General features: G+C 45.9%; 1 protein-coding gene across 3 annotated transcripts in view; it reads left to right on the top strand.

Annotated features, from left to right (window-relative positions):
* Astn2 (astrotactin 2) overlaps nt 1-27449 on the top strand; it is a 1030147-nt gene that overhangs the window by 98779 nt on the left and 903919 nt on the right. For all 3 annotated transcript variants that reach the window (XM_023701575.1, XM_012516970.2, XM_023701576.1), the window contains exon 2: nt 25619-25806. In XM_023701575.1, the coding sequence (XP_023557343.1) occupies nt 25621-25806 (186 nt within the window). In that variant the 5' untranslated portion in view covers nt 25619-25620. The remainder of the gene's footprint in view (nt 1-25618; nt 25807-27449) is intronic.

Here is a 27449-nt window from a genome sequence, read left to right as displayed (position 1 = left end):
TCATTTCCTGATAGGTAAAAGGAGGTACATGGATAGGGGAGTGAACTCAGTCTCCTCATTTATTTTTGATATTGCCCTCGAAGTGGACTGGGGTAAAATTGTCATTCCCATCCTATAGGAGAATAAAGTAAAGTAATTTGAATGAAGTCATACAGTTATAAGGTTGTAGAATCATGGCTTCATTTTTTTCAGCCATGCCCAAAGCCTCACTGTTCTCTCGTGATAGAGGATTGCATCAAAATACACATGAAAATTCTTTGAGCATTAGACCAACAGGTGAGAAATGCAACTATAGCTTAGCATCAGCATCTCATTATGGGGCCTCACTGGCACTGAATAAAGAGAGTATACAGAGGGGACCACAACCCTGAATGATTACTTTGATCTCATCAGAGTAAGTAGAACAAATAGTTCACCCCTTACATGAGAAGGAAGTTTTCCCAGGAGTCTTTGGAAGAAGCAATTTTCTAAGTGGTACCTTCTATAAGACAAATGTGCTTTAGTTTTCCTCCCACCATGGCCCTACTCCCCTTCTTGAACTCAGAGGAGCAGTGAGTCAGTGGCAAGCTTGGTCCTTCTAGATACTTCATTTGCATAAAGTAGTGTGTAGCTAGAAAATATTGATATTAGCATCTTCCTCCTATTATTGTCTTGGAGTTTCTATGAGGCAGGCCTCGTGGATCACGTGGAAGAGGTCCTCATCTGTCATGGCTCCCATTGGCTCATGGCTAGTGCATTCAGGGCAGCCTGTACCTGCATGCCTAGAGAGGTACCCAGAAGTTCTAGTCCAAATACTTTCTCATGGATTTTCTTTTCATTTCCTTTTGAGAAGGGCTCTGGGTTTAATTTAGGAAGACATCCAGGCAAAGATGAATCCAAAGAGACAGGCACTCCAGCACACTGTGAACTTAAGGAAGGGAGACTTAGCATAATAAAATGTTCTGTTCATGGGTCCCCAAAAATAATTGCACCAAGTTTTGAAGAAAGAGACAGGAAATGAATATTTACTGAAAATCGCTATAGGTCAGACTATCAGAAATCCAAGCCACTCTGGCTAACACTGATGAACTATATTTTCCTGTTCTATCTACGAAGAAACTGAGCCCTAGAGACATAGAGTGGTTTGCCCGGGTTTGCATGTTTGGGGAGGGCTATGGCTGGGGCTGGGCTCCAGGCTGGCTCCTGGGCACTTAGTCTTCTTTGCCCATGGGTGGGTCTTGGATGTCAATGGGCCAGAAAGGGCAAAGCGATACATCCTCACCATTTCACACGCAGCGGAGTTCACAGAAGTGCTTCCAGGGTTGTTATTCTTCATGAAAACTGACAAGTAGGCACTACAGTTTCACTGCTGAGGATTATATAAGGACTTCAATTTTCCTGCCTTTATCCCTTGAAAGGGAGAAGCAATAAAATGACCTTGTATAACTGTTAAAGTTCCTAACATGTTTTAAAGGACATTTTCAAAGTCACTTATATAGGTAGGATCACTAACTTCCATTTCCACTAGGGATAGCAGTCCCAAGTTCAGGGGAGTTTGAAAGAAACTATCACAGTACATTGGAGTATTTGGTATTAGAATCATGGGTGAGTTTTGAAGCAATTAGTTATTACATCACCCTACTTCAATAGATCTGAGTAGAGAGATACATTAAGAAAAGCCAGACCACAAAGGCAACAACTTCAGATATTTGACTCCGATTTTGTAAAGGGCAGCGGGAGTTAGGAGGAGGCTAGTTTTGGATGTCGGCAAAAGATTTGCTCCGGAGTTTGGGAGATAGACATGCTATCTTTGCTCTGGCTCCTGATACTGATTATGAACTGCACATCTTTAGTGTTGATGCAGACCCTGATCCTCTTGAGGTGCTGTCTGTTCACAATGAGCTAGGCTTTCTGTCTTCATGCTGTTCCAGGTAATACTCAGGGTGAGAGTGCATAGGCTCTGAGGCTTGCTCTGTTTGTGCCTACCTCTAAGAGCAACAGATGCATTGTTGACAGTGTTTTATGAAAACAAAACAAAACAAAAAATCCAAAATCCCAATAACCACAGACGTGTCTGTCTTTTTCAGCAAGCTGTCCTTGGGGATTCAAGCCTTACAGAGCCACCTAGCAGGGCCTTAGAAATCTGTTAAAAGCTTCTGCTTGTTAGTTATGCAACTGATACCTAGTGCTTTTGTTTTGTTTATGAAAAGAAAGGGATATGGGGAAAGAGGGGGCAGGAAGGAAAGCTCAGAAAGCAGAGACATAGGTGTCAGTACACAAAGAAAAAATAGATTCAGAGACAACTTAGACGACTGAAGAATCACAGGCCTTTTGTGTCTAGTCCTCAAGACTTTTCTAACTTCAGAATGTGAAGTTTTGTTTCTTGGTGTACATCCATGACTGTGTTCTGAGCCATCTGTTCACGAGAGGATTATGCGTCTCATGTGAGTTTCCCAGTGTCCGATGCCTGTTGTGACACGGTAGTGTTAGAGACCCCTGGCTTGAAGAACTTTGGTGACTTCATCGAGTTTCAGTAGGGCAGTAACCCTTATTTGTGAATCAGTGACCATCATTTATGCATCCTGCACACATGTCCAGGAAGCTTTTCTACCTCCACCTGGCACACACCTGTCTATCTTCATGGCAGTAGGCAGACGTTGTCTGAGCCAGGGACCTCCCATGACCGTCGCCTGTCCCCTCTGTGTTCTGTGTGCCATGCATACACTTCTGGGGTTGCACTTGACATGCTGCACTGTCATGCACTTTATGCACTCATTTTATGCACTGGAATTCTATCTGACCACCCTAAGACTTCCTCAGGGTGTGTGTGTGTGGGAGATGGGCTGATTCCTCCTTGTCCCCTGGGTGTCCCTCACTCACAGGCTGCTTTGGAGCTAGAGCTCAGTAAATATGAGAAAATCCAAACAGAAGAGCCAGGTCAGAACCTAAGCCCACGTTTGCATTATCCTAAGAATCTGTCCTAACCTCCTGTGTGTTCTTCCCGAGATTCTTTCCATCAAAATATCAGCCAGGCTGGCAAGGAAGGGGAAAGGGGAACAATTGCAGCTGCCACCTGCTGTGTTGCGCGAACCCCTCACACGCTACAAAGAGGGAAGCTTCTAAACATGAGTTCTTCAGTTCTGGCTTTATTTCCCCTGTCGAGTTGGGCAGGAAGAAAGGAAGTGACATACGAAGAAGTGAAACTGTGTTAATAAACAAATGGGTGTCAACAAGCCTCCGGAGTTTTCAGACTTTCATCTGGGAATGCGACGTACTGGAGACGAGCAGAGGCGGCCACATGGCCTTGATGCGTTATCCATGGGTTTGTTACAGTTTTCATTGGTGTCTTGAAAGAATTCAGCACATTTTAAGACAGGAAAATCTCTTACTTCTGAGCCCATTATTTCAGAGGTAGGAAGACCAAGGCCTAGAGAGGGGACTGGACTTGTGAAAAGTACAGAACGTAGGTGACTAGAGGGACTGATGGAGAAGCCTGGACCCAAATCCTGGTCCATGGAGAATTTACAAACCAGGACACAACCAGCCAATCCCTGACCTCAGTCGTTTCAGTATTGCCCTGGCTGATTTGGCTATAGCCATATGCTTTCTTTGCTTCAAATATTTCTTTTTCCAAAAATAATAGTGTATGTTATAATAGGAAATGCCAATATCACAATGATAACTGGAAAGCCAGCGTCTCCTACTGAAATTGGCAAGCCACTATAGAAGTAAGTCCAACAAAAGCAAACCTAGGGTATGACATCCGGGCCAGCTGATGCTAACAGCCCACTCGGGACCTCAGCCTGGGGCCTGCTGCCTCTGGATTAGTGAAGACACTATGGTAGCTGACACTTCCTCCTTATGGTTAACAGAAACACTGAAAAAGGAGAGAGGGCACCTGACTTTCTCACTTTGCAATTCTCTACTTAATGATTTGATGCAGATCAAATCCCTTACACTCATCCCGTGCAACCGGCCTGGCTGCATTTCCCCACATTTGGGAAAAACTTTTCCCTAATATTATTAGCTGCAAAGGGGAGCTCATAAGGGCAAATGTCTTTTCTTTCTGCCTTAATAATAGCTACTATGGTCTGGCATGGTAACACACACACCTATAATCTCAGCTACTTGAGAGGCTGAGACAGGAGGACAATAAGTTTGAAGCCAATCTAGCCAAACAAGTGCAACCCTGTCTCAAAGTAAAAAATAATGAATGAGCTGGCTACAACAGAGCTAATAGGGACCAACTGCTTACTTTGAACTTAGTGTTTGACATGGGACACATCCTGTTTATTTGGTCAGCTGCCCCACTGAGAGATGGGGAGACAGAAGCAGCACTGGGTCAAGGCACCTTGGGGCTGAGTAGAGCGTGGCTTCACCCTGTGGTGTGGCTCCAAAGACCCCTCTCCAGTGACTTCTGATAACAATATAGGGTGAGCTCTGAGACCTTTTGGAATTGACTGTTCTTCCAAAGTAGGCTGAGTAGAGCTTCAACAAGTAAGCAATAGGAGGCCATAAAAAGAGCATTTGTTGACTTTGTAAGTGTCCATGAATGCTTGCTATCTACCAGATACTGACTTAGGCTCCAAGGGGATAAAGCAGTAACAAAGCAGGCAAGAACCTATGTATCCATGGAGCTTATGATCTAGTGTATGTGTCTGGGGAGGCAATGAAAGTAATAATAATAATGAGTATGTCAGTAAACAATGAAGTTCACCAGGAGAAAGGTGGCAGGCTACTTGGCTTCTTCTTCTGAGCTTACATTGCCACTTGTAGTGACTTTGGCATTTCTCTGTCCCTCCATTTCTGCTTCTATAAAAACAAAGGTGTGGATGAGAGGTCCAGGGCTCAGCTGAAACTGTAGCTGGGTGTGTGCTTTCTTTGACTGTGAAGACCACGAAAGCAGTGAATGGCAAAACAGTGTGGCGAGCTCTGCTTTTGGGCTGGCTTCCAGGGCCAGTGATTGGCATCTGCCTCTTGAGGGAAACAGGGTCCTGACAACTGTTCCTCACTGACCATGAGCAGGGTCCCCCGGAGGTAATTTCATTAGGATAAATTTAGAAATCAATTACAAATGTTCCATCATCTTCCATATGTCTTCTCGTAAAGCAGCTTTTAACTCTTTTTTCCTCTTTTGGTGACTTTACCATTTATTGAGGGCTCATATCTCTGTCTGGTGCTGTATTAAGCACTTTACATGCATTAGTTCCATTTCCCTTGTGGCCTCTCTGTGCTAAATTGAGTTCTTCAGCAGCACACCCTGGGACGGGAGATTGTGTCAAGTCATTTGCTTGAGATGGTCTGAGGATGGCCCAGCAGAGAAAGAGGCAGGCAGGGCAGGGGTGAGTGGGGCGGGGGTGTAACTGAGCAGAGTGTAGTGTGGGGCCATGAGGGTTCAGCAGCATAGAACGTGCCTGGGATTGTCTCTAGTTAAGGTATTTATTCTCCACCTCGCATCTGGGATGGGCTAAGGGCTACTCCTCTGGGGGCCTGGAAAGGACAAAGAAATGGGTACAGGACATTAAAATGCCATAGGATTTGTGGCTTGTCTCCATGAGGGCTGGGAAGGTCCTGGGATGGAGACTGCCCTGACAGGCTGTGTGGTGGTCCTCAGACTCTGCTAGGGATTGGTTTCAGGGTCCTCAGATGTCAAACTCTGCAGTTGCTCAAGCCCTTATGTAAAGTCATGCAGCATTTGTGTACAACAGATTCTCCCCCTTCTATATACCTTGAATTAATTTTAGATTACTTATAATACTCAATACAATGACAATGCTATGTAAATAGTTATTCCCTTCTTTTAGGGAATGATGACAAGGGAAAAGGTGTAATTTCCCCCCAAAATGTTTTCAGTCCGTGGTTGGTTGACTCTGTGGATGTGGACCCTGTGGATAGAGAGCTGACTGCCCTGGATGGGTGAGTGCCGAGGAAGATATGGGCCAGCCAAAAACATCGTATGTGCATCTGGTTGCCACACTGCTATGACTTCCTTGCAAAATTTAAGAAACTGATGTTCACAGTGGTGAAATGTCAGAGATAGGATCAGCTACAAAAGTGGCAGGGCCCTGTGCAGAGTGAATATGGGGACCACCTTTGTGACTTTGCTTGTTGCTGGGACAAAATCCCAGATACTGCAATTTAAATGAGGAGTCATTTATCGAGGCTCATAGCTTGTGAAGGTTTCAGGCCACTGTTGACTGTCTCCAAGGCAGGATGGCATTGCCGAGGGGCCCGGCAGAGGTGAAGTGACTCAGGGCAAGGCGGTGGCAAGCACACAGAGTTCAAGGGCAGAGGGAGGGGCTAGACCACCTCCTCTGACCAAATCTTTTTTTTTTAATTAATTAATTTATTTATTTATTTGTGTGTGTGTGTGGCCAGCTCAGCCCACCAGGGGGCGGGGCTGGATGGCATGTGGTGCTGGGGGATTGAACCGTGGTCCCTGTGCTTTGCTAAGCTTGTTCTAAGTAGGTGCTTTAGACCACTGAGCCATCTCGCCAGCCCCTCTGACCAAATCTTATCTCCCAACTTTGCATTTAACTATTTATCAGTGGGATAACCACTCATGAAGCTTGCACCGCCCCATCCAGTCACCTCCCCAAAACTCCCCAGAATGGGTGTATGGGACTTTGTAGAAACATCTAGATGTAAACTACAACAGGGCCCCAGGTCTGCAGTTTCAAGATGATGGTAGTAAACTCCTAGGCAAAGCCTGGGCCTTCTGACCACTGAGCTATATGTCTCCTACATCATGTGCCTGGCTAAGCTAGCCCCTCATCTAAGGCCCCAGAATTTGAAGTGAAGCCTCTAGTACTACCCATCAGCCTGTTGCCCACACTTGTCTTCGGTTATCCATACCCAGGGCTTCCAGCGCCATTCAAAGTATTCAATGGCAGAGGAAGCTGGTCTTCTTCTGAGACAGCTGCCCTACTTAGGCCCAACCTTTCCTATCCACAGTCCCCAGGTGGCTCATCTGTAAAGCAGGGTTGTTAATGTTACGGCCTCAGAGATAGAAAGATTACTGTCTCTGGAGCCCTGGCAGAAGAACCTGTGAGTAGCTTCTTTCTTATCTTCTGGGTTAACAACCTCTGGTGAGACATTTCTCATTGTTGAGAGCACGTTTTGCATTGGTCTTAGGATCACAGGATAGGTTCCGGTCCTTCTCCAGTCTCTGGCCAAATCACCTCACCTCTTCTGATGCCACTTTCACTCTCTCCATTGATCTCTCAGCGTCTGTGCTAAGCAGCCAGTCTTGTGGGAATTAGGCAGGGCAGGAAAAGGAATGCCTTAGGTCAAGGACCCAGGAGAGTCAGAAGGCCCCAGTGCTGCTTCTTTAACTCAAAACCTGTGTGATCTTCATTCCATGCCTTTACCTTGCTGAGCCATAAACATGTGCATATACACAGATGCATGTATACACATGTACATATCTGTATGAAATTATATATTAGGTCTGACAACTCTTATAAAGTTAATTTGAGGACTGTGTGGCAAAAATATGTGCAAAAGTCTTGACTGATAATCAATGTTGATTGCTATGAGCAGACCTATGGTGGGGGTGTAGCATTCCTGGAGGTCATTTTCCAGCTCTCCTTTCTCACTGACTTGGAAAATGCGCTAATACTTTAAAAGGCATCACTCGCTAGCACACTATAAAACAGGCATCAGCCTTAGTAGTCTGGGAGTTCCATGCATGAAAATTATTTTCTGACTCCTCAGCACTGCCAGCATTTCCTAGGAGGTCCACCACAGAGGAGGGGATCAGTACATGTTAGTGGAAGAAAAGCCAAAATTTACTGCCTCTTAAAGTTGCTTTCTTCTTACTTCTCTATCCCACTGGCCTTTCCTTCTCCTATTCTCCTGGATTGGTCAGTTTTTCTGTCACTGGAACAAAATATCTTGACACACAATTGGTAAAGGAGGAGACATTTATTTTTGCTCAGGGTTGCAGAGAGGTCAGTGCATGGTCATCTGGGCTCCAAGGCAGTGACTGGTGGCACGGAAGGCTGCTCCACCCATGGCAACCAGGACGCGGAGAGAGACAGGCCGGCAAGCGGAGTGCCGCCTCCAGGGCCACACCCTAGCGATGCCCTCCCCCGTGCCGTAGCCCCTCCTGGCAGGAGCACCCAGCTAACCCACTGACAGATGGAGCTCCGCACTGTGACTGGCTCACCTCCTAAAAGCTCTACCTCTGAACCCACAAGATTTCTGGGGACACTTAGGTCTAAGATGGAAAACCTCCTTTGGTTCCTCCAAACAGCCTCCTCCTTTCTCACCTGCTCCAGTCCGTGGCTCCCCATTCAGGCTGCCAGTTGCCTCACAACACACTGGTCCTTGCTGAAGAATGAAGATGACCTTGATGTGAGGGGGAAGCTAGAGGTCAGTGAGTGGCCTGCAGCTGGCCAGTCTGCTAGCATGTTCTGCGAAGTGCTGCAAGTGTTTTGAGGCAAGCACGTGTGTGTTCGAATCTCCACTTCTGCTCCATACTCACAGGGATCCATCCATGATTTAGACAAATGCCTTCACCTCTGGGAAGCTGGGTTTCTCTCTCTGTAAAGTATGCCTGCTTATAGCTCATTGGAGAGTGTTTTAAGCAACAAATAAACTACATTGTGCAGTGGTGCCAAATGCAGTGCCTGGCTAACAGAAAAATGTGAGAAATATTAATACGTTTTCATGTTTCATAGTTTTGTCACGGCTTTGATGTTTTTTTGCCCAGGAATATGGACACCGCCTTTGGGCTCCTGGTCAGCCCTCTCACTCAGCATGTGAAGGCTGGGCCCCATGTCGCTGGGCAGCGTGGGGCTTGGCATCAGCAGGGCTCCTGCTGCCTCCCATCTGTCTCGTTCAAGGACACCAGGCTGAAGGGATGAAATACAACAAATCAGTGGAAATTTCTCCCCATAACGAAATCAGAAAGGATTAAGTGGATGGACAGCTCAGGAACAGAGACCTCTCTGCTCTTCCTAGCTCCACGATGCCTGTCAGTCATGCTAAGGAAGCGGAAATTGGCTTTCCGGAGAGCAAGGGAGAGGATTTGGACTTTGTCCTGGAGTGCAAAAGGAGGCTCTGAGAGGACAAATCCAGAAATATCTCAGGGGCTCAGAAGAACATTGCCTGATGCTGGTTGCCTTGTGTATGAGAGGACAAAAATGGGGACTTTGGTTTGTCTCTCAGTACTCGTGCCAGTCATTTGTGCAAGCGTGGTGACAGAGGTGTGCATCAACATAGGAAAGTGACATTGTCACTGTGTATTGAGCCAGTGCACATATATTTTATTTTTATTTTTATTTTTATTTTTATTTTTTTTTGTGCAGGGTCTCCCTACACAGCTCGGACTCATAGTGATCCTCCTGATTTGTGTCTCCCTAGTGCTGGGATTACAGGCATTCTCCACCATGCCCAGATTCCATCACCAGCTCAGTGCACCCAAGGGTGGGGCCAGCACAGCATGTGGTGCCAGGAATTGAACCTTGGTCCCTGCACTTGCCTAAGCAAGTGCTTAGTCTGTTAAACTACATTGCTGGCCCTTATTTTAGACATTTACAGTGGACCATGCATGTAGAATCCATAGGAGGGTAAACAGGCTACATGCATGTGTGTGCAGGCGGGCCACAGATATCTCAAAGTTGTTGCCAAAGTGTTTGCATATATCTGTGCACATTTACCTATAGATGCGTGTGTGTGTGTGTGTGTGTGTGTGTGTGTGTGTGTGTATGTGAAGGAATTAGCAGGCATGCATACATCCATAAGTTCCCATGGTTTCCATGTAAGAAAAGGTACATTTTTGCAGAATGCATATGTGTGTAGTCATAAAAACTCCTCAATTTCTATAGCATGAGTATCTGTTTTCATAGATTAAAGACATCAACTAGGCTGTATACGCAATGCAAGTCTGCAAAGAAACAAACACATGCGGGAAACCTATTCTTGTATCCAACAAAGCACACATGTGGTCCTGGAAGTGCAAAAGATCTGTAGATTCATGAAGAGCCTGCATCTCTGAGCACACATGCTTTGTGAGCTCAGACATGTACATGTATGTATTCACCTAGGTAAGAATCGGCTATGCCAACCTAACTTCCAGCATACCTGTGATGCACCAGCCTGCCTGGCCTTTATACTTCCTCCACAGGGCTCATGAAACTCGGTCCTCACTCCTGATGCCAGTCAACATCCCGGCGCCTTCTGGGTAGTCCCACCTGCCCATCCCAGGAGACCCCTCCTAGCTCCTGGCAACAGCGTTCTTTCTGGTGTATTGCATATCATGCTTTGGACAGAAGTTGGGGTGTTAGTTATGATGTTGGAATTATATCATGCAGTAAGTGCTCACTAAGTACATTCACAGAAGAGACACTCTCCAGAGTGGAGTGGAGTGAAGTGGAAGAAGCCCCTTTTCTCCCTGTGCATACTGTAATTCTCAAAGAAGTGATACAGCTGAGATACATGCATACAGTTCAACATGTAAGGTGTAAGGTGGAAGAAACACTTTTCTCCGTCCTCTAATAGCATGACACAGTCTTTATAGAGACAGAATTAAGTCCTTACTATAATAATATTCTTCATTAAATTCTCTGGATTTAACTCTTCCCATTTTACAGGTGAGAAAAAGAAACGGTTTAGGGATGGAAATATCGTTCTTGGCCGTCCAAGCAAGGCAGTGGCACAGCCAGAAGTCTACTCAGCATCTGGCAGGTCGAGTGCAGAGTTTGTCTTTGAGGTGAAGAGACCAGATTCTTACTAACTCTGCCTTTCACTTGCTATGTAATCTCAGGCGAACCCCTAGTCTCATGAAATTTCAAATTCTTGACTTAAAATGAGATGTAGATACTTAGGGAAAGGATGCCCGGATGCTCTGAATAAAGGACCTGACACAGTGCAAGCTGGCTGGAAACATTTGCTGAGTTGACGTAGTCTAAGTTTAGTCTTTCTGTGGCTCTGCAAGCGGAAGGAATGAGGTAGGGTGGGATTGGGGCAGATGTGCCAACTCACACTCAGCAATTCCTAGTCTGACACCCCGAGGACATTCCAGATTGTGAGCACAGATTCCCTGAAGAGGACATTAGACAGATGTGATTCTTATTCTCCAGGAATTTACAATCAATGACAAGCCCTGGTGCTTCCAAGCGAGCGATCCTCGATGTCTGTATTAACTGGAGTAAGAGCAGTTTGTTTGCACAGCACTGAAAAAGCGATGGATGCTATGAGCAGCATTGGCCGTTGCAAACTGTACGGAGAAGACTTCCTCTGTCCTTGTGTGGACCCTGAGCTCAGTACCGAGTCCCCGTATATTGATTATTACCCTTCCATCATGGGAGTGTGTGGACGACAAAGTGGGACAGCATGTGTGTACTGCTGGCAAAATTGGAAGCACGCAACTCCTGACAGCCCTCACCTAAGAGGGCTGCGTTATGCTAGGTCTACCCTAGGTCCTGGGATCCAGGGGCACATCAGTCCCTTTTCTCCTAGCTCACACATTCCAGAGATTATTAGGGTGGATTCTTCTGAATTTACAGAAGGAAACTGAGGCCTTGAGAAAGTCACTGCTTTCTGCAGAGCTTCTCAACTAAAAAGTGGCAGAAGGCGCCCAACCAGGTGGCTGGCCCCAGAGATTAAGTCCTGGCCCTGCACTGGACCAGGGAGCTGGGTACTCGGAAACCAGAGGAAATTTCGGCCTTTCCTATTGTACTATTCGGATTCTTTTTTTTCTGGATATTTTCTATCAGGTTGATTGGTATTAATCATAACTCTGACTTTTAACCAGGGAATATTTTATTCAAAGCTCTTTCTCATGAATTTCTCATTTTTCTTCTTCTAGCAACCCAGAGAAGGAGCCAGGAGACAGATCAGTCCCCCTGTGGGACATATGAAAAGACTCAGGGCCAGAGATACAAATGCTTCTTGGAAGGTCACAGGATAAGAGTGGAATTTGACCTTTCCCACTGCTAGCCTGGCAACAGGGGAGCCCTATTCCATTATGCCACCCTGAGAGAGTGGCCTGGCATTTAAATTGAATAAAAAACCTGTGGCCCAACAATGGTCACAGAGCTGCTGGTGCCTGCCCCCACTGCAGATGGTGTGATTTGCCGCTGTTCAGCCACTCACTGTCCTTGGTGGGGGTGTTTAGCCACCTCAGCTAGCTTTCTCATTTTTCTGTGGTACAGTGAAGAACTCCACAGGGTCATTCCCTTCTCCTCACCCTCACCCTGGCATCCTCTAATTGTCCCTTCCCTGCCCCGGGGCACCATCTGTGCCCAGTCTAAATTGGACTGAATGGTGTGGAATTGCATGTCAAAAGGGTCCTGTAATCATTCTACTGCTGCCTGGGGCTTGCTGCTCTGGTGCTGTGTTATAAATAAGGGTAATAGAGTAGCCCCTGAATTACAATCAAGACTGCTGAGAACACACCTAACAGGCGCAGAGCTTATTTAAAGAATATGGAGGCAGATTATGCTCCTGAAGCAGTGTAGTTGGAATCAATCAATAACCACTCAGTCCTTCAAATCAGGGCCACAGACTTTGATTAGGAGGAGGAAGTAGAGCTGGGGGGAATATGGTAGAATCCTGCATACAGTCTCTAATATCAGCTTGCTCTGTGCCTATGTGCCCCTCAGTCAGTGGCCGAGTTGAGTGTGGGGAAGTCTTGGGAAGCAAGAGAGACAGGGTCTTTAGTTTGAAGCTCAGAGAGGTGAGGAGCAGAGGGAAGGTGAGGTGGGAAGTAGCGGAAGCCACCTTTACCCTGCAGCGCCATTGGTACAGCAGGGAAGGCGGAAGCCACCGTTACCCTGCAGTGCCGTTGGTACAGCAGGGAAGGCGGAAGCCACCGTTACCCTGCAGCGCCGTTGGTACAGCAGGGAAGGCAACACAAATCAGACACCCCAAGCCAGCCGTGGCGGAGAACAGGTTTGTCTCAGAGGAGACACCTGACTTACTCTTCCAGTTAGCTATGCTCTGTAACCTGCAGCCCCAATTTAGTGGCTCAAGACAGTTCTTTAACTAATGTTTCTAGGGGCTGAAGATCAGGCTGAGCTTAGCTGGGCAGATATTCTGAGGGTCTTGGCTGATCTCTGTGGGCTCTCTCCCCTGTGTTGGTCAACAGGTATCTGAAGGACCAGAACGGCCTCTGATGCAATGTGATAGCTAGCAGTAGACTTCGTCAGGACAGCACGAGCAAGGAGAGCACATTCCTCTCATCTCCAGCAGGCTAGCCTTGGCTTCTTACAAGGCGGTGGCAGGACTCTCAGGAGCAAGTGAGAACAAGCATGGCATACAGCCATTTTCAGGACCCTGCTTGTCACTTTTGGTTTTGCCCTATTGGCCCAAAACAGCCATGAAACTAATTGTGATTGAGAGATCTACTTATTTCTCCCTGTGAGGATGTGCCAGGTCCCATCACACTGGTTTTCATGGACAGGGGGAGAGTGCTGATGGTTTGCATGATCTCCTTGCATCAGAGTTCTGAAGATTAAGAATAAAGCAGGCTAAAAAAAAAAGGCAAGATCAGCTTGGACAGGCTAAACAATGTGAACAAGACCTGGAACCTATGACTGAAATGCCAAGAGGCAGAGAGGGCATTGCAGTGCCGGAGGGACAGCACGACACAGGAGTGTGCACTTGTCGTGGTGACCGTATTAAGTGCCACCAAATCTGGGTCAGTGCTATTGTGGGAGATCTTGTGGGAGCTACAGGGGGATGGAGTGGGGTAAGCACAGGTTGCAGCTGGAACCCCAGGGAATGGACAGAATCTCAAGGGACAAGGGGAACTGTGTGTTCCTTGGCTGAGGAAACCTCAACTGGTGCCTTCTGCTTCTGGGTCTGTCTCTTTCATTGTCTTTCCCAACTTCAGGCCTCAATATTCCAGTCTATGAACTTGAAATCTGAAGTCTCACCATGCCTTCCTTCCTCCTTTTTTTTTTTTTTATTATTTATTTATTTTGCAGAAGCGGGAATTGAACTCAGGCCCTTACACTTGCCATGGAAGTGCTTATTCTACTGAGCCATCTCCTCAGCCCCCCTTCCTCCTTCTTCACCTGGATCCTGTTCTAATCTTTTATCAGCTCATGCTTATCAAACCCTTTCTGTTGCAAAAAGTGCTGAGCTATGAAGGAGGAGGCAGAGGTGATAACTGCAATTCCTAGCTCAGAAGAATCTTTGATCTACCAAATGCAGGGAAAATGAGGGATGGATGAGGTGAATGAACCAGTGAGAGGAGCAGAAATATGCCAGGGAGGTGAGAACTCAGGCTAGGGGGAGCATGGGCTCTTTAGGGGGGTCAGCACTGCTGGGGTTGGAAGAGTGGGTAGTATCTATGAAGGCCGAAGCAATAACAGCATTGCAAACAGGTGGTGCAGGATGAACAATGCACGGGGGGCAGTGGAGAGTGGTGTGATTTGAGAAAGTTATGGGCTTAGGTCCAGGTCTGACCCTGGGGATGGATTTGTCATGGAGCAGTAGCCCTCCAGGTCCATCCGCTCCTTCTGTTCTACAAACAGCTGGTGGCAGTGGCGCTGGCTGGTCTGCCGTTCTCTGTCCAGCCGCTGCCTTCTACAGGTCTTCGCTTTGCTCCCTGCATTCTGCTCTGCATCATGCCACGCCCTACTGCCTCATCACAGATTCTGACCTGCCAAGGTCCACCCATGATCCACCCACACACCCAGATGCTGAGCCCTCAGAAGTGGGAACCGATGACTCAGGCTTGAGAACAGAGACCTAAGACGTCCTCTAGGCAGCATCATTGGGAGAGTGTGAAGGAGCCTTGACATTTTGAGAGAATATTTTCTTCACCTTCCAGCCCCTCTGCTGCTAAATGACTTTTAGGAGCAATGAAGTTTCGGCCTCTGTCCTCTGCTCCATACCCTTGTCTGTAATATTGACATATAAAGCCCGGAATCATGAAGGCTTGTAACTTAGGACAAGGACAAGTTGCTACTCCAGTTTAGGTTCTTATTTTCCAGATCAGCAAAACAGGTGTGTTAATACATGTTCCACTGTGATTTTTCAGTGATTTCAGGTAAGTGATATGGCCGTGACTTCTGCCTATGTTTTTCTATGTGGCATCATCGTGCATAGCCCCACTGCCCTCCAGTCTGATCCTTCCTGCCCAGTACTGGGATGCCAGAGTGCGATGAGAAGGCTGGCAGCTGACAGAAAGGGTCCCCAGTCCAGGGGCTCTTCTCTCCTCCTTCCAACATCTCATCTCCCCTAACTCTCACGGTAGCTGTAAGAGATTGGTGTCATGATTTCCACTTTACCATGTCAGGCTAGTGAGGCTCACAGGGGTAAACTTCACTTGCCAGCGTCAACCCAGTGAAGCACAGGAAGGGAAGAAAGCTCACTCACTGTAGGAAAGAATGCTCCCTGTGCTCTGTTTGGTGCTGTTTGCACATTAAGAACAGAGGAAACCAACATGTGACCCTAGGAAGTATAATTTTAATGATCAGACAGACCCAGAGCACTGGAATATCCCAACAGGATGCCCGTGCTAGTACAGACATGTCACACAGCAGCATGGACTAAAAACCTCATCCTCCTCACTCAGATGTGTGAAGTCCCTGTATCAGCCTAGGAGGACTGTGCCGAAAGCATTGGATATGGCATTAACAAGCCAAAGTTTGACTTCAGGCTCTGCCACTCACTAGATGGAAGATCTTGGTAATATTTGTTTCCCTGTTGAGGCCTCAGAATGCTCAGCTAAAAAATGATTATGCCACTATTGGTATATCCTTACCAGGCTGGTTTCCCATGAAGACTAAATAGGACAAGGAAGCCTCCAGCCTGGCCCGTAAGTAGAGGTTGGCAGTTTTGGTTCCTCTTTCTGATCTTTGGAGATACTCTCTCTGCATCAGTGTTGTGGAATAAGCATGAAGCAGAGGAGGAAAAACATCTCATCATTGGAGCGAAGATTTTTAAAGAAAGAAAGAAAAAAAGAAAGAAATAGCAAACACATGGGAAAATAAGAGAGTACAGTGAAGCCAAGCCCCACCCCCCAAAAAAATACAGCAAGGAGGGAGGGAAATAATTTGGAAGAGCATAACTAGGAGTAATGAGAATCAAGTCCATCAACACTTCATCTATTTTCAAACTTAATCTGAAACAGTATGCTTTTCTCCCTTGCCAATATCTCTTAATTCTGCTCTCCCCCCTTCTTTAACTGCGTACAACTTTATTATTTAGCTCAACTGAGTGGCTTAGGAAAATAGTTTTCTATAAAAGATGCAGTTCCCATAGGAGATAGAAATGGGCTGAATGGAGGCAGAGCTAGAGATGTGTGCTGACAGCTGCGGGGGAAGAGGGGCTCTGAGGTGCTCCTGGGACTCTCTGCTCCAGCTCCTGCTGCGGGGACTTGGCTATGCAACAGCCCCCACTGCCACTTCACCTTCTGTCCCCCCAGGCGACCTCCCAAGCCCAACACATTATGGATGTCATCTTGCAGGCATGTACCCTGCCTGGCGTCAGAATCTGAGAATTATGAAACATCCATTTTACAGACTCTGGCTGTCTGCTTTGTCTAAGCACTTTACAGTCAAAGAGCATGGGGTAACCTCATACACACACAATGGGAGCAGACTCTGCCTCTTGTCTTGTGACCACTGCCACACGCTCATCACTTTTCTTGCTGTTCCTTCCTCTGCTCTCATAGCTTGTGGTTTTATTCAGAAGACACTCAGGACAGGTGCATTCCATGGTGCACTTACTCCGTGAATATTTATGCTGCACCTGCTACATGCTCAACACGGAGGACAGCGATGACCCAGACAGGCTGTTGCAGTGATTGCATGAGGAAATGGGTGGATGAATGAGATGCCCTTTGTTGCTTGGTACAAACAGGAAGGTCCACCCTGCACCAGAAAGTTCTCCGGGGCAGCAGTGAAGTCCTTCTCCCTAGTCTATCCTCAGGGCCTAGCATTGTACCTGGTACATTTTAAGCTGTCCTCAATGCTCTGAGAGGTATGGTGGTGGGTGACGATGGCGATATTTGTTTGCATTTGCTCTGGATGAACTGCAGAACCTTGCGGATTTGTAAGTATGTTGCTATGTGTGCCCTTATTTTCTTCCAATTCTACATTACGTGTGATATAATAGGATAGATTGTGACTGACTGCTATTTTACAAATAAAAACATTCATGGATACTCTATGGCATGTCCAAGGCAGCCAATCACTTGTCACAGAGGATACAAATCTAAGCTTATAATTCACAATATAATGTTCTTTTCATCAACCCTGGCTGTTTAATCAGAACAACTGGGATATATCCATCATCCATCCACCTATCAGGCCATGCATTCTGTCATTTTTTATTTAAGGTACAGGAGAGCTTCTTTGATCTGTCATCCAGGGCTTGTCTGATTGAACAAAGGAGTCCTAAGTTGGTCCTAGCAACTACAGTGTGGCTAGGAGATGGTGCATGGGCATGAGGTGTTAGCCACTCTTTTTAAAAAAATTTTTTCTCTGTATAGCTCCATGTACTAGTCTTTGTCTGCTTTATATGAGATGAGCTTCTAAAGGGTCTATCGCCTTCTTCCCACACTCAATCTGCTTGCCGCATTGCCCTTGGGCTTTTTTCTGTCGGAAGGATCTTGGCTATACACAGTTGTTGAAATGCTATCCATCCTCTGAGACTCTTCCATGAAGACATTCTAGGTGCAATTCAAGGTCATCCCCTCCCATTTTACTGTATTATTTGACTTGGAGCTGTTTATATAGCCTCCCTTTCCTAAGCTCCCAGACTAAGGTCTTGAGGACAGATTCCTTTAGTGCCAGGTCTCAGGAAAGCTTGGTGGACTAAATGAATATTTAAAGAGAGTGTGTATTTGCATCTGCTACAGAGGTCATTTATAGTCAGTATAAGAAAGTGTAGAGAAAAAGGAATCAGCATATGATTAAAATCACCCCTGATCCCACCATGTAGAGTACCATTCTAGATAATCCAGGATAATATATATATATATTTTTTTCATATCTAAACAAAATCATAAAATTCCCCTGGTTTCTGTTAAACTTCTGTTTTATTGCATGACAGTGTAAACTCCTAGAAACTTAAAATTCTCTTTCTTGTTATTTGTATTCTCCAGTACCTAAACTTGAGCTAGATGTTAGATAAATTTCTAAAGCATTGCTATATAGGATTCAAGTTGTTATGGACTTCTTCTTTATTTAGTACAGGGTCTACAGGGTCTTACTCCATAGCTCAGACTCATAGTGATCCTGCTGTTTTCATCCTCCCACATGCTGGGATTACAGGTGCGCACCACCAGTACAGTCTCAGTCGCTATCTCAGTGTGCCCCTGAGGTAGGGGCGGGGCTGGCATGGTGTACTGGGGATATGGCCCTGTCCTTGTTCCTGCCTAAGCAGGCACCATTATAGACTTCTTGAGTTTCTCTTCGTTCTCTCTGCCTTGAGATCATTTAAATATAACTGCAAATACGGAGACAGTAGTAAACAGGACGCTATAACGTGTATGTGAAGTGATATATTACAAATGGAACTTTGGCTTGCTTATGGAGTACCAATAACATGTTAGTTACTACTTTGTACTATCATATGTGATTCTAAAGCCATCCCTCCAGACAGGTTCTGTCATTGTCCTCACTTGGTAAGTGGAGAAAGGGAGGCATAGAGAAGCTGAGAGCTTGTCCAGAGATACCCACCATGAGAAATCTGGGTTCTAATCTGAGGCAGTTGGTCTCCAGAGCCTGTGATCTTATGCAGGATGTACTCCTTTCTCCTTATGGAAGCATGGAGGAGTGTGTCACTCATATGGGTATTATGGAAGAGTTCCAGAGCAGGGCATGGAGTTAAGTAGGAAGGGCTTTCAGAGTCCCAGAACAAGCATCTTTGGAGACATTCAATTAGAAAATAGCATAGTCCAGATGGCTCCTGGTTTGTGATGGTTTGACTTATGATTTTTCAACTTTATGACAGAAAGTGATATGTATGCCGTGTTAGCCATACTCCGAGTGCCATTCTGCTTATGGAAAATACATACGTACAGCCATTCTGGTTATTTTTAACTTTTAGTAAATATTGAAAACTTACAGGGACACTCAACACTTCAGTATAAAATAGATGTAGTGTTAGGTGAGTTTGCCCCACCACAAGATTATGTCAGTATTTCGAGCAGGTTTAAGGCAGGCCGACCTATGACAATGGGTATGTTAGGAGTGTTAAGTGCAGTTCCAGCGTACAGCATCGCAACTAAGGATAGGTTTATATACTGTAATGCATTTTACTTAAGGAGTGTGTGTGTATAAGTTTTCAATTACAGAAATCCCTAACATGGAAGGAAAGGAGTGAAAAGTGGAAAGGGTGGGAACATGCACATGGTCCACCCATAAAGGTTCTCGTGTGCAGGGCTCATGAAATGAGATTTTATCCCAAAGGACATAAGAACTATGGAAGTGTTTTAAGCAAAGTAATAATCTGATCAGACTTACCAGTTAGAAATTTCATCCCAAGGACCACTTGATGCATGGTTGGGAGTAAGGCAACCTGACAGGAGGGTCGCAATTTAAACGATCTACTGAACGGTCTCTATTTTCCACGGAGTTCCATTTTCTACCCATTTCCATCTCTCTCTATAGTCTGACCTGTATGATTTACTTCATGTGTGCAGCCCTAATTGTGCTGGTGCTGTCACCCTGCAAGGAGGGAACAGCAGAAGGGCAGTGCTGTAGGGGCATTTAGTTCCTTGGCAGCTTCCCCCAGGCCATGCATGGGCAGAGTCTGAGCTGTTTCACTGAAGGCTAAGTTGCCATCTGGACTCGCACTATATGATAGCTGTTCCCTGCAGCTAAGGCTCTTTCCAGGCTTGACAGCCACCTTAACTCCTCCCCATGCAGCAGTTCCTTCCTGCTACCAAACTTGGTGTGCTTTGTTGCTCATTACCAATTTGCTTTAAATCTGCCCAAGCTTCCCTTAATTAAGCCCTTCTCAGAGGCTTTACTGAGTGTGTCTTGCCTATTCTGATGAGACACTGAATGGTGCCAAACCATTTTCAATCACCCATGAAAAGGGCTGGTAGCTCAGTGGATTAAAGTGCATGCTTAGGCAGACCGAGAGGCTGGGAGTTTGATCCCCCGGCATGCTGTGCCAGCCCCGCCCCCAGGTCATGTTGAGATGGTGATTGAGACTGGGCATGGTGGTGCATACCTGTAATCCCAGCTCTTGGGAGGCTGAAAAAGAGGAAGGATCACTACAAGTCTGATCTGTGTAGTGAGACCCTGTAGATCCTGTACTAAATACATTAAAAAACAATCACCCATGAGAGAGATGATAAAGGGTTAGCATTAATTAAGCATTGTAAAGATTACAAAGAGGACATGTACCTGAGGCTGTTTCCCAGGCATCCTCAGAAGGACAGCTGCTTGGTGACCAACCATGGATGCTACGACAGCTATTAACAACAGCAGGGGAAGTCAGTGTTACTGTCTTTCTGCCTAGGCCGTGAGTTCTTCCATGCAATCTCATGTCATGTCTGCTTTCCCCCTGGTGAGACAAAGATCGTTTATAAACTCATCGGAAGCTTGCTGTAGCTTTCTGCGAATAATCTGCTGGAGGGTCCGCAGTGCTGTGACATCAGAAGGCTGCTTAGTTGGCCACTTGGGAGATGTTACCAAGACGGCTGGCTGGTGATCAGAAGAGCTGCTTATTTTCATAATGACCTTCAGGAATTAAATAAAAATACAATGAGTGCCATAGATTAAGGAAGAACAAGCCCATTAAAAGCACAACACGCCTCTGGGAGTTTTTCTCCCTTTTCCAGAAGGCTGGAAGGTATCGTGGCTGCAGAGGCAGGGTGGCAGTCTACCCAGAATTACTGATGAAGGCTGATCCTCTAGCTTGGCTTTTGCGGCCTAGTGGAGGGGATTTGAGCTTGTTGAATATTTCACGAGTTTCAGCCCATGGGGGAGAACAGAGAAAGGTGAAAAGGCAATCCCTGTGTTTCTTTATGATTCCGATATAAAACCCAGCTATGCGGGGTGGGTGGGAGGGGGCCGGGCACTGGAGCCAGCCTACCGCCGGAAGGCTTGGCACACCATTTCTCCCACTTTAATATCTGCTGTTTCATTTTATATTCATCATGTCAGCATAATCTGCCTTTATGGGAATCGTCTTGGTTCCCGACCAAATGCGTTTAGGCCCCCTTTTGCTTGAAGTTTGATTGTAATATGACTTGAAGGCTTCAATGAAATGTTTATATGCAAGGACCAGGGGAAGAGAAAAGGGAAAATGCAATTGGAAAATCAATCAGCAGAGAATTTCAAGGGCTGGCTTTGGTCACGTTACTATTTCTTTGACCTGGTTTTAATGGACATGGGACCAGCTCTCTGATGAAGCATACTGGCTACCAGTTTCCTATTGCATGCCGAATAAAATATACACACCAATGCAGCATTCAAAGCCTACACCTGTGTGTCAGGACCATACTTCCTATCTGACTTTTTCTGCTCTCCCACATGTGTGTAGCTTTGCATCTCGAGATGCAGGGACGATCTGTGCCTCCTTCTCTCCTCTGAGTGACATCGATAGCTCCATCCTCCAAGGGGTTTATATTTGGGAATAGTCACAGACTGCAACGCAGGAAGGTCCCTTGCCTCCTTTATTTGCTCAACAAACCTTTACTTATTCTTTCTCCAGCCTTCTGATGAGATTTAATATTCTTTGAACTCATGTTCTTACTATCCCCATCATCTTATGATGAGCATGCGTAGGTATGCATGAGTGTGCATGTACACATATATGAAACAGCAATTCAGGAATAATTTGCTGGGTTCTTGTTATCTGATCAATTTTCAAAGAACTTTGAAATGACAGAAAATAAGATGTGCAAGGTCCTTCCTTTCCTGGAAACTTAGACAGTCAATACATGTTCAAGCAAATACATATAGTAAACTTCTAAGAGTGCAAATGGTGGTAGAAAGTGTACCTTTGAGGGAGAACAGATATTAGACTATCAGAAGTAGCAGGGAAGAGGACCATAGAGAGGAGGAACATAGAGAGGAAGACCACAGAGCGGGAGACCAAGCTAGAGCGACGAGGCACGTCTTTGAGAAGGTGCCATTTATACTGAAACACAAATGCTGAAAAGATGCCAGTTTGAGAGCTCTAGGAAGAGGGTTCCACGATGATTCGACAGGAATACTTGTGCCCGGAGATGAGGAAACAGGCCTGTTGAGGAAAGATTGTAAGGCTTGCAGCCCTGGAGCATATGAGGAAGGGCTATGGTAGATACAGGTCAGAAAATCCAGAGTTGGCAGTTCTTATACGTTTTGGCAGTGACAAGAGGCTGGGGATAGCAGGTTGCATGGAATTTCTCCTGCTAAGGGATCAACAGTTCCTGAAAGGCAGTGTATTTCACTTATCTCATAATCTGATATTCTAGATGGCGTGGGAATGAGTAGGTCCTCGATAAAGTGTGTTGAACGAATAGAATCTATGCGTGAATGGATGAAGGCAAGATCAGGCCCTTCTGCTTCAGCTGAAACAGCTTTCTCTTTGAAGTTGCTGCTCCCCTCCCACTTGCCCAACAACAGTTTCTTGTCTTTGTAATGGAGTAAGTCCAGAGCCATTCTCTGTGATTCAATATTTACTGTGTTTCACACACTGCTATTATCATTTAACGTCTACTGTCTGCTGACTGTGCACTCGTAGCTGCAGCAAACAAAGAGCTCAATCTAGTTTGGGTTTGTGGGCTAATCTACTCAAGGAAAACGAGACATTCTATGTGTAACTGCCATGGTCAGAATTATGTTGACTAGAAATCCACTGGGTCCAGTGGAGTACAAATTCAACAGTGACCTTAAATGAGTCATGCCCCTCCATGACCGGCTGTTTTTAATCTGCAGGTGACAGAAGAGAAATATCAGGCAGAAGCTGAAGAGCGCTCCAGGAGAAAAGAGCTTGGATTTCTCCCAGCATCCCTGACCTTACTCTGTCTTAGTCTATACTAGGCTGTGTCAGCCAGCTGTGGCTTGCCTGGAGGCTTTCTTTTGTTGTTGTTGCAGGGAATCTTAGCACATGCAGTGCCTGCCCAGCCAGCTGCATACGGACTTTCCTTCTGAAGTTGCTGAACTAGATACCACTATTTCTAGTAGGAACTGTCAGCCCTGGGTTCCCTGAGCCTGGGGTTCTGGGCTTTGATGCATTAAAAGAAAAGCAAGTGAAGTGACCAGCAAGTCCATTTACAATCATGTCTTCACCTTGCTGTGGCTCAGTGGCTGGATGCCAGAGAAGCTACATACTATCAAGGCCTTAGATGTACAGCCTGGGAGGCGGTCTCATGGGGGAGTGGATGACCTAACGTTGGGAGCTAGAGATCCAGCCACAGTGACCTCTCAGAGCATTTTGGGGCTCAAAGCTCTAAGAGCTAGTGAACCTTTGTCATTATCTCTAGCCCAGCTCAATCCTTGAAAGAGCAAGGCCAGGGGAATCATGTGCATTTGGACTGATAACTGGCTAGGTTCTGGCTACTTTTTCACTTGGAATGAGATGGGAGGCCCCAGGAAAAATTAGAATGAAAGGGTCCATGCTATGGAATGACTTACAGGGTGACAGGTTTCCACTGGCACTGAGCTGAGAATAGACAGGAGAAACAAGGGTGGAAGGAGAGCATGAAGTTAAGAAGCCCTGCCAGTAAGCCAGAAAAGAGGACAGTGTAGTCATTGGCTTACATGGCTGACATAGAGTCGCTGAGAAATGTTGGCTTTGGATGTCTTTGGGAGGAATTCTTGATAGACTGCAGGAGGAGGCTGAGAGAAAATGAGCAGCAAAGGGTCTCTCCAGCCTGCTTTGTTCAGAGCTGCTGAAGGGTGAATTAGATCCATCTGTACTAATAATGATGATGATGATGATAAATCAATGCTTATATATGAAATAGCACAGCTAACGTTTTTCTTAGCACTTATTAAGCACCAAAGTTTCTTTCCCTGAGAGGTTTTATTTTTGTTGCATACCTCAAGGAGTTAAAGTCTTTTGGGATAATTCAGTAGAATTTGGGAAGTAGAAACCATCTCTGCATCCCATCAAGGTGACTGTCTCTTTCAGTGTCACCAATAAGGCATGAGAAGAGTTCACTGGTTCAGGAGAAGTGCTAACTCAGCCTGCCCATCAGTCCTCCGTGTGTGTGTGTGTGTGTGTGTGTGTGCGTGCGCTTATATGGGGTATTTGGGGGCTATAGGAATATTGTACAAGGTCATTTCTGTTTCTCAGGAAGAGGCCTCCACGTTCCAAGTCCCAAACATTGCTAATGTGCTGAGGGACACCACTGAGGCTACTTAAGTCGCAGTGTAGTTCTCAGTTGAGTGTAAGACCCGGTAGTTCTCCAAGAAACCCACTGCCTATCATGAAAGTTCTGACAGACTTTGTCCTTTGAGGACAGTTCCCCTTAGTACGGAGTGCATAGGAAAGGTTGTGTGATTCCAGTCATACGACACCATGGCACTCGTGCCACTATCCACTCACCCACTTGCCTTAATGAGAGATGATGTTGGCACATGGCAACACTGTCCTATCCCATATCACCCAAATGATAATGAGAAAAGACATTTAAGTGGGAAAAACAACAGAGACAAGAGCTAGGATCTTCAAACCAGGAGACCCAATTGAAGTTCTGAGAACATCGAGATCAACAATGCTTTTCAAATATTTCTTTTTCCTTTTTTTTTCTATTTTCTTTTTTAAAATTTTTCTTTTTTTAATTTTTTTTTATTTTTCCATAATTTTGTTGATAAACAAATAGCAATGAGACAGTTTCAAATCAAATTGGTAGGACAGTTTCAATAATTAACACATTGAGGGGCTGGTGAGATGGCTCAGTGGTCTAAGGCACCTACTTAGAACAAACTAAGCTAAACAAAGCACAGGGACCACGGTTCAATCCCCCAGCACTACATGCCAGCCAGCCCTGCCCCCTGGTGGGCTGAGCTGGCCACACACACAAAATAAATAAATAAATAAATAAATAAGTTAAAAAAAAATAATTAACACATTGAATACATTCCTCCCAGTGGTTAATTGCTGTACAGATGCAGGCATGATATCCTATCTATAAACACCACTAGAACAAATGGAAATCTTTGAAGCAGGACACCCTTGCTTGGGAGTATGATGTACACCCTCAAAAGCAGAGCTGCTCCCTCTGCTACAGGAGAACCAGGCTCGGAACACCTCATTGTCAAGATTTTCCTGTGCAGGCTGCCCTTGAGGTATCTGGAGCTGGGTGCTCTCTGGTGCCTTTTCAGCCCTAAGCTTCTGTATGGCCACTTCTAGCTCAGCTGCTAAAGCACTCACTCCCAAACTCCTCCTAGTCCCCTCATGGATTTCCTTTTGCTTAGTTAGAATCTGCAGTTGGAGTAGAAACAATGACCTTTTTGTGTGTGGTGTCATAAGAAAAGCTCACACTTGTCAGACTGGGTTCAAATCCCATCTCTGTCCCTCTGTTCTTTGGGACAAACTGGGCCACATTTGTCCCATCTATAAATGGAAGTGATGATCCTTGGCTTGTAGATTAATCTGGTGAGAGGGAAGGCATGGTGGCATAAGCAGATGCTCCTAAACTCCTGTCTGTGTGTGGCTCCTTTCCTCCCTGCAGTACCACAGCCACACGTGCAGCTCACCCACGGCCTTGGGTCTTGTCTTGCAGAGATGTCAGGCACAGCGGCGGACATCTCGCTCGTGCACTGGAGGCAGCAGTGGCTGGAGAATGGCACCTTGTACTTCCACGTCTCCATGAGCAGCTCAGGGCAGCTGGCCCGGGCCACGGCACCCACGCTCCAGGAGCCCTCAGAGATCGTTGAGGAGCAGATGCACATCCTCCACATTTCCGTGATGGTGAGTGAGTGGGATATGCAGGGTGGTCAGGGATGGGGACAGCGGGACAGAGAGACAGAGGGAGGCGGAAGATTGTCAGCAGGTGGAAGGAGAGAGCTGGAGAGAGCAAGAGCTTAGGGTGATAAACAGAAGGTCAAACGGATTCCATGGTGTCACCTGGACTGATGCATACCCATCCATCATCTGTCAGCTGTGACAAACTAATTATACTTCAGAGAAGAAAATAAAGGGTCTCCAACTCCTTGGCCTTTTGGCCGACATCTCTGGGAATAGCTGTTTAACAACTGTCACGTGCTTGGCCTGCTCTGCTGAGGGCTGAGGTTCAGTGCTCCAAAATATAGTTTGGCCTTTCCAAGAATGTCTGAACAATCAAAACTACTGGAACAAAACTGGAATGGACTTCCCTTTCCCAAGTGCCGTTATATGTCAGGTGCTTTAAACTTCACAACTACAATGCAGCAGCCCCTTCAGATGGGCAGGTTGTAACTAGTGCAGCTGTACAGAGAGACCCCTCCACTACACTCATGTTACAGCTGAACATCTGTAGCAGATGGAAAAGAAACTTCCCTAGGATCATACAACTAGTAAAAGAGGGCACTGTACATGAGTATTTGAACCCATATGAATGTCTGGCTGCAAAGCCTGAACCATACCTTGTTTTCTCTCAATGCAAGAGTTTTCTGAATATTTACCACATGTTATGCTGCATGGTACTGTGTGTCCATCTATGCAGATCACATTTATGAGAAGTGTTTCATTGTACTTTTGCCAAGAATGCATGAAATCTGGCACATCACCATGCCTTAGAGAGAAAGTTATATATGCAGAGAGGTGAAGTGGGTTTCGAGCTCCACTGTCCCCCTATTATGTGTCTGCCTTCTCTTCCATGAAGGGTACTAAGGGTGAAGTCACTAAGTGATAGCATAGAGGTTGTGTAGGCTCATATTAATGGGCTCATTAATAAGCTGTCATTAATGGCTTTGCACGTAGCAGAAGACAAACAGATAGATCTATGTAGAAAACACAGCCTACTGTCTTAGGATGAGATCCAGGAAAGGTGATACCTGCTGCCCTCCTAGTGCTACTCTCCTCACAACACACCCACATCACCTTCTCTACTCTTCCTTTAGCGTGATTGCACCCCATATGTAGTAGAAAATGGTATCTCCCTCCCGTATGTGAAAAAGTGCAGCTCAGAGAGACGAGGCGAGTGGCGTGCATGCTGCCTCCCAGGTCTTCGCGTCCTCCTTCCGTTCAAGGGTCAATACTGACTGAGGTTCTACAGTGGAGCAGACCTTTGGCAGAACCTCTTCTCTGGTTCCTCTTCAGTTAGCACTGTGAATTAGACAATCTGATTAGTCTGAGTAAGATCTTGAAAACGTTCTCGTTTTAGAAAAAACGTACGCATACCCCAGCCACACACCAATGTTAATTTTGGACCTAACGCATGCTTATCACGTGGGGGAAACAAATCAAGGCCTTTGTGTTATTCATGGAATGAGTGAGAGAGACTTTTTTCATATATATATATTTAGCAGATGATACAGCCACATGCTGAGATAAGTGAGTGCCCACATGGTAGTTTGGAGGTGCATATTTGTAATTTTAGGATAGGCTCTGAGCTCCTGATCAAGTGAGGAGCA

The sequence above is a fragment of the Octodon degus genome, unplaced genomic scaffold, assembly GCF_000260255.1.
Source record: "Octodon degus isolate 3935 unplaced genomic scaffold, OctDeg1.0 scaffold00137, whole genome shotgun sequence".
NCBI classification, from domain to species: Eukaryota; Metazoa; Chordata; class Mammalia; order Rodentia; family Octodontidae; genus Octodon; species Octodon degus.
This window is presented reverse-complemented; position numbering and strand designations above follow the sequence as displayed.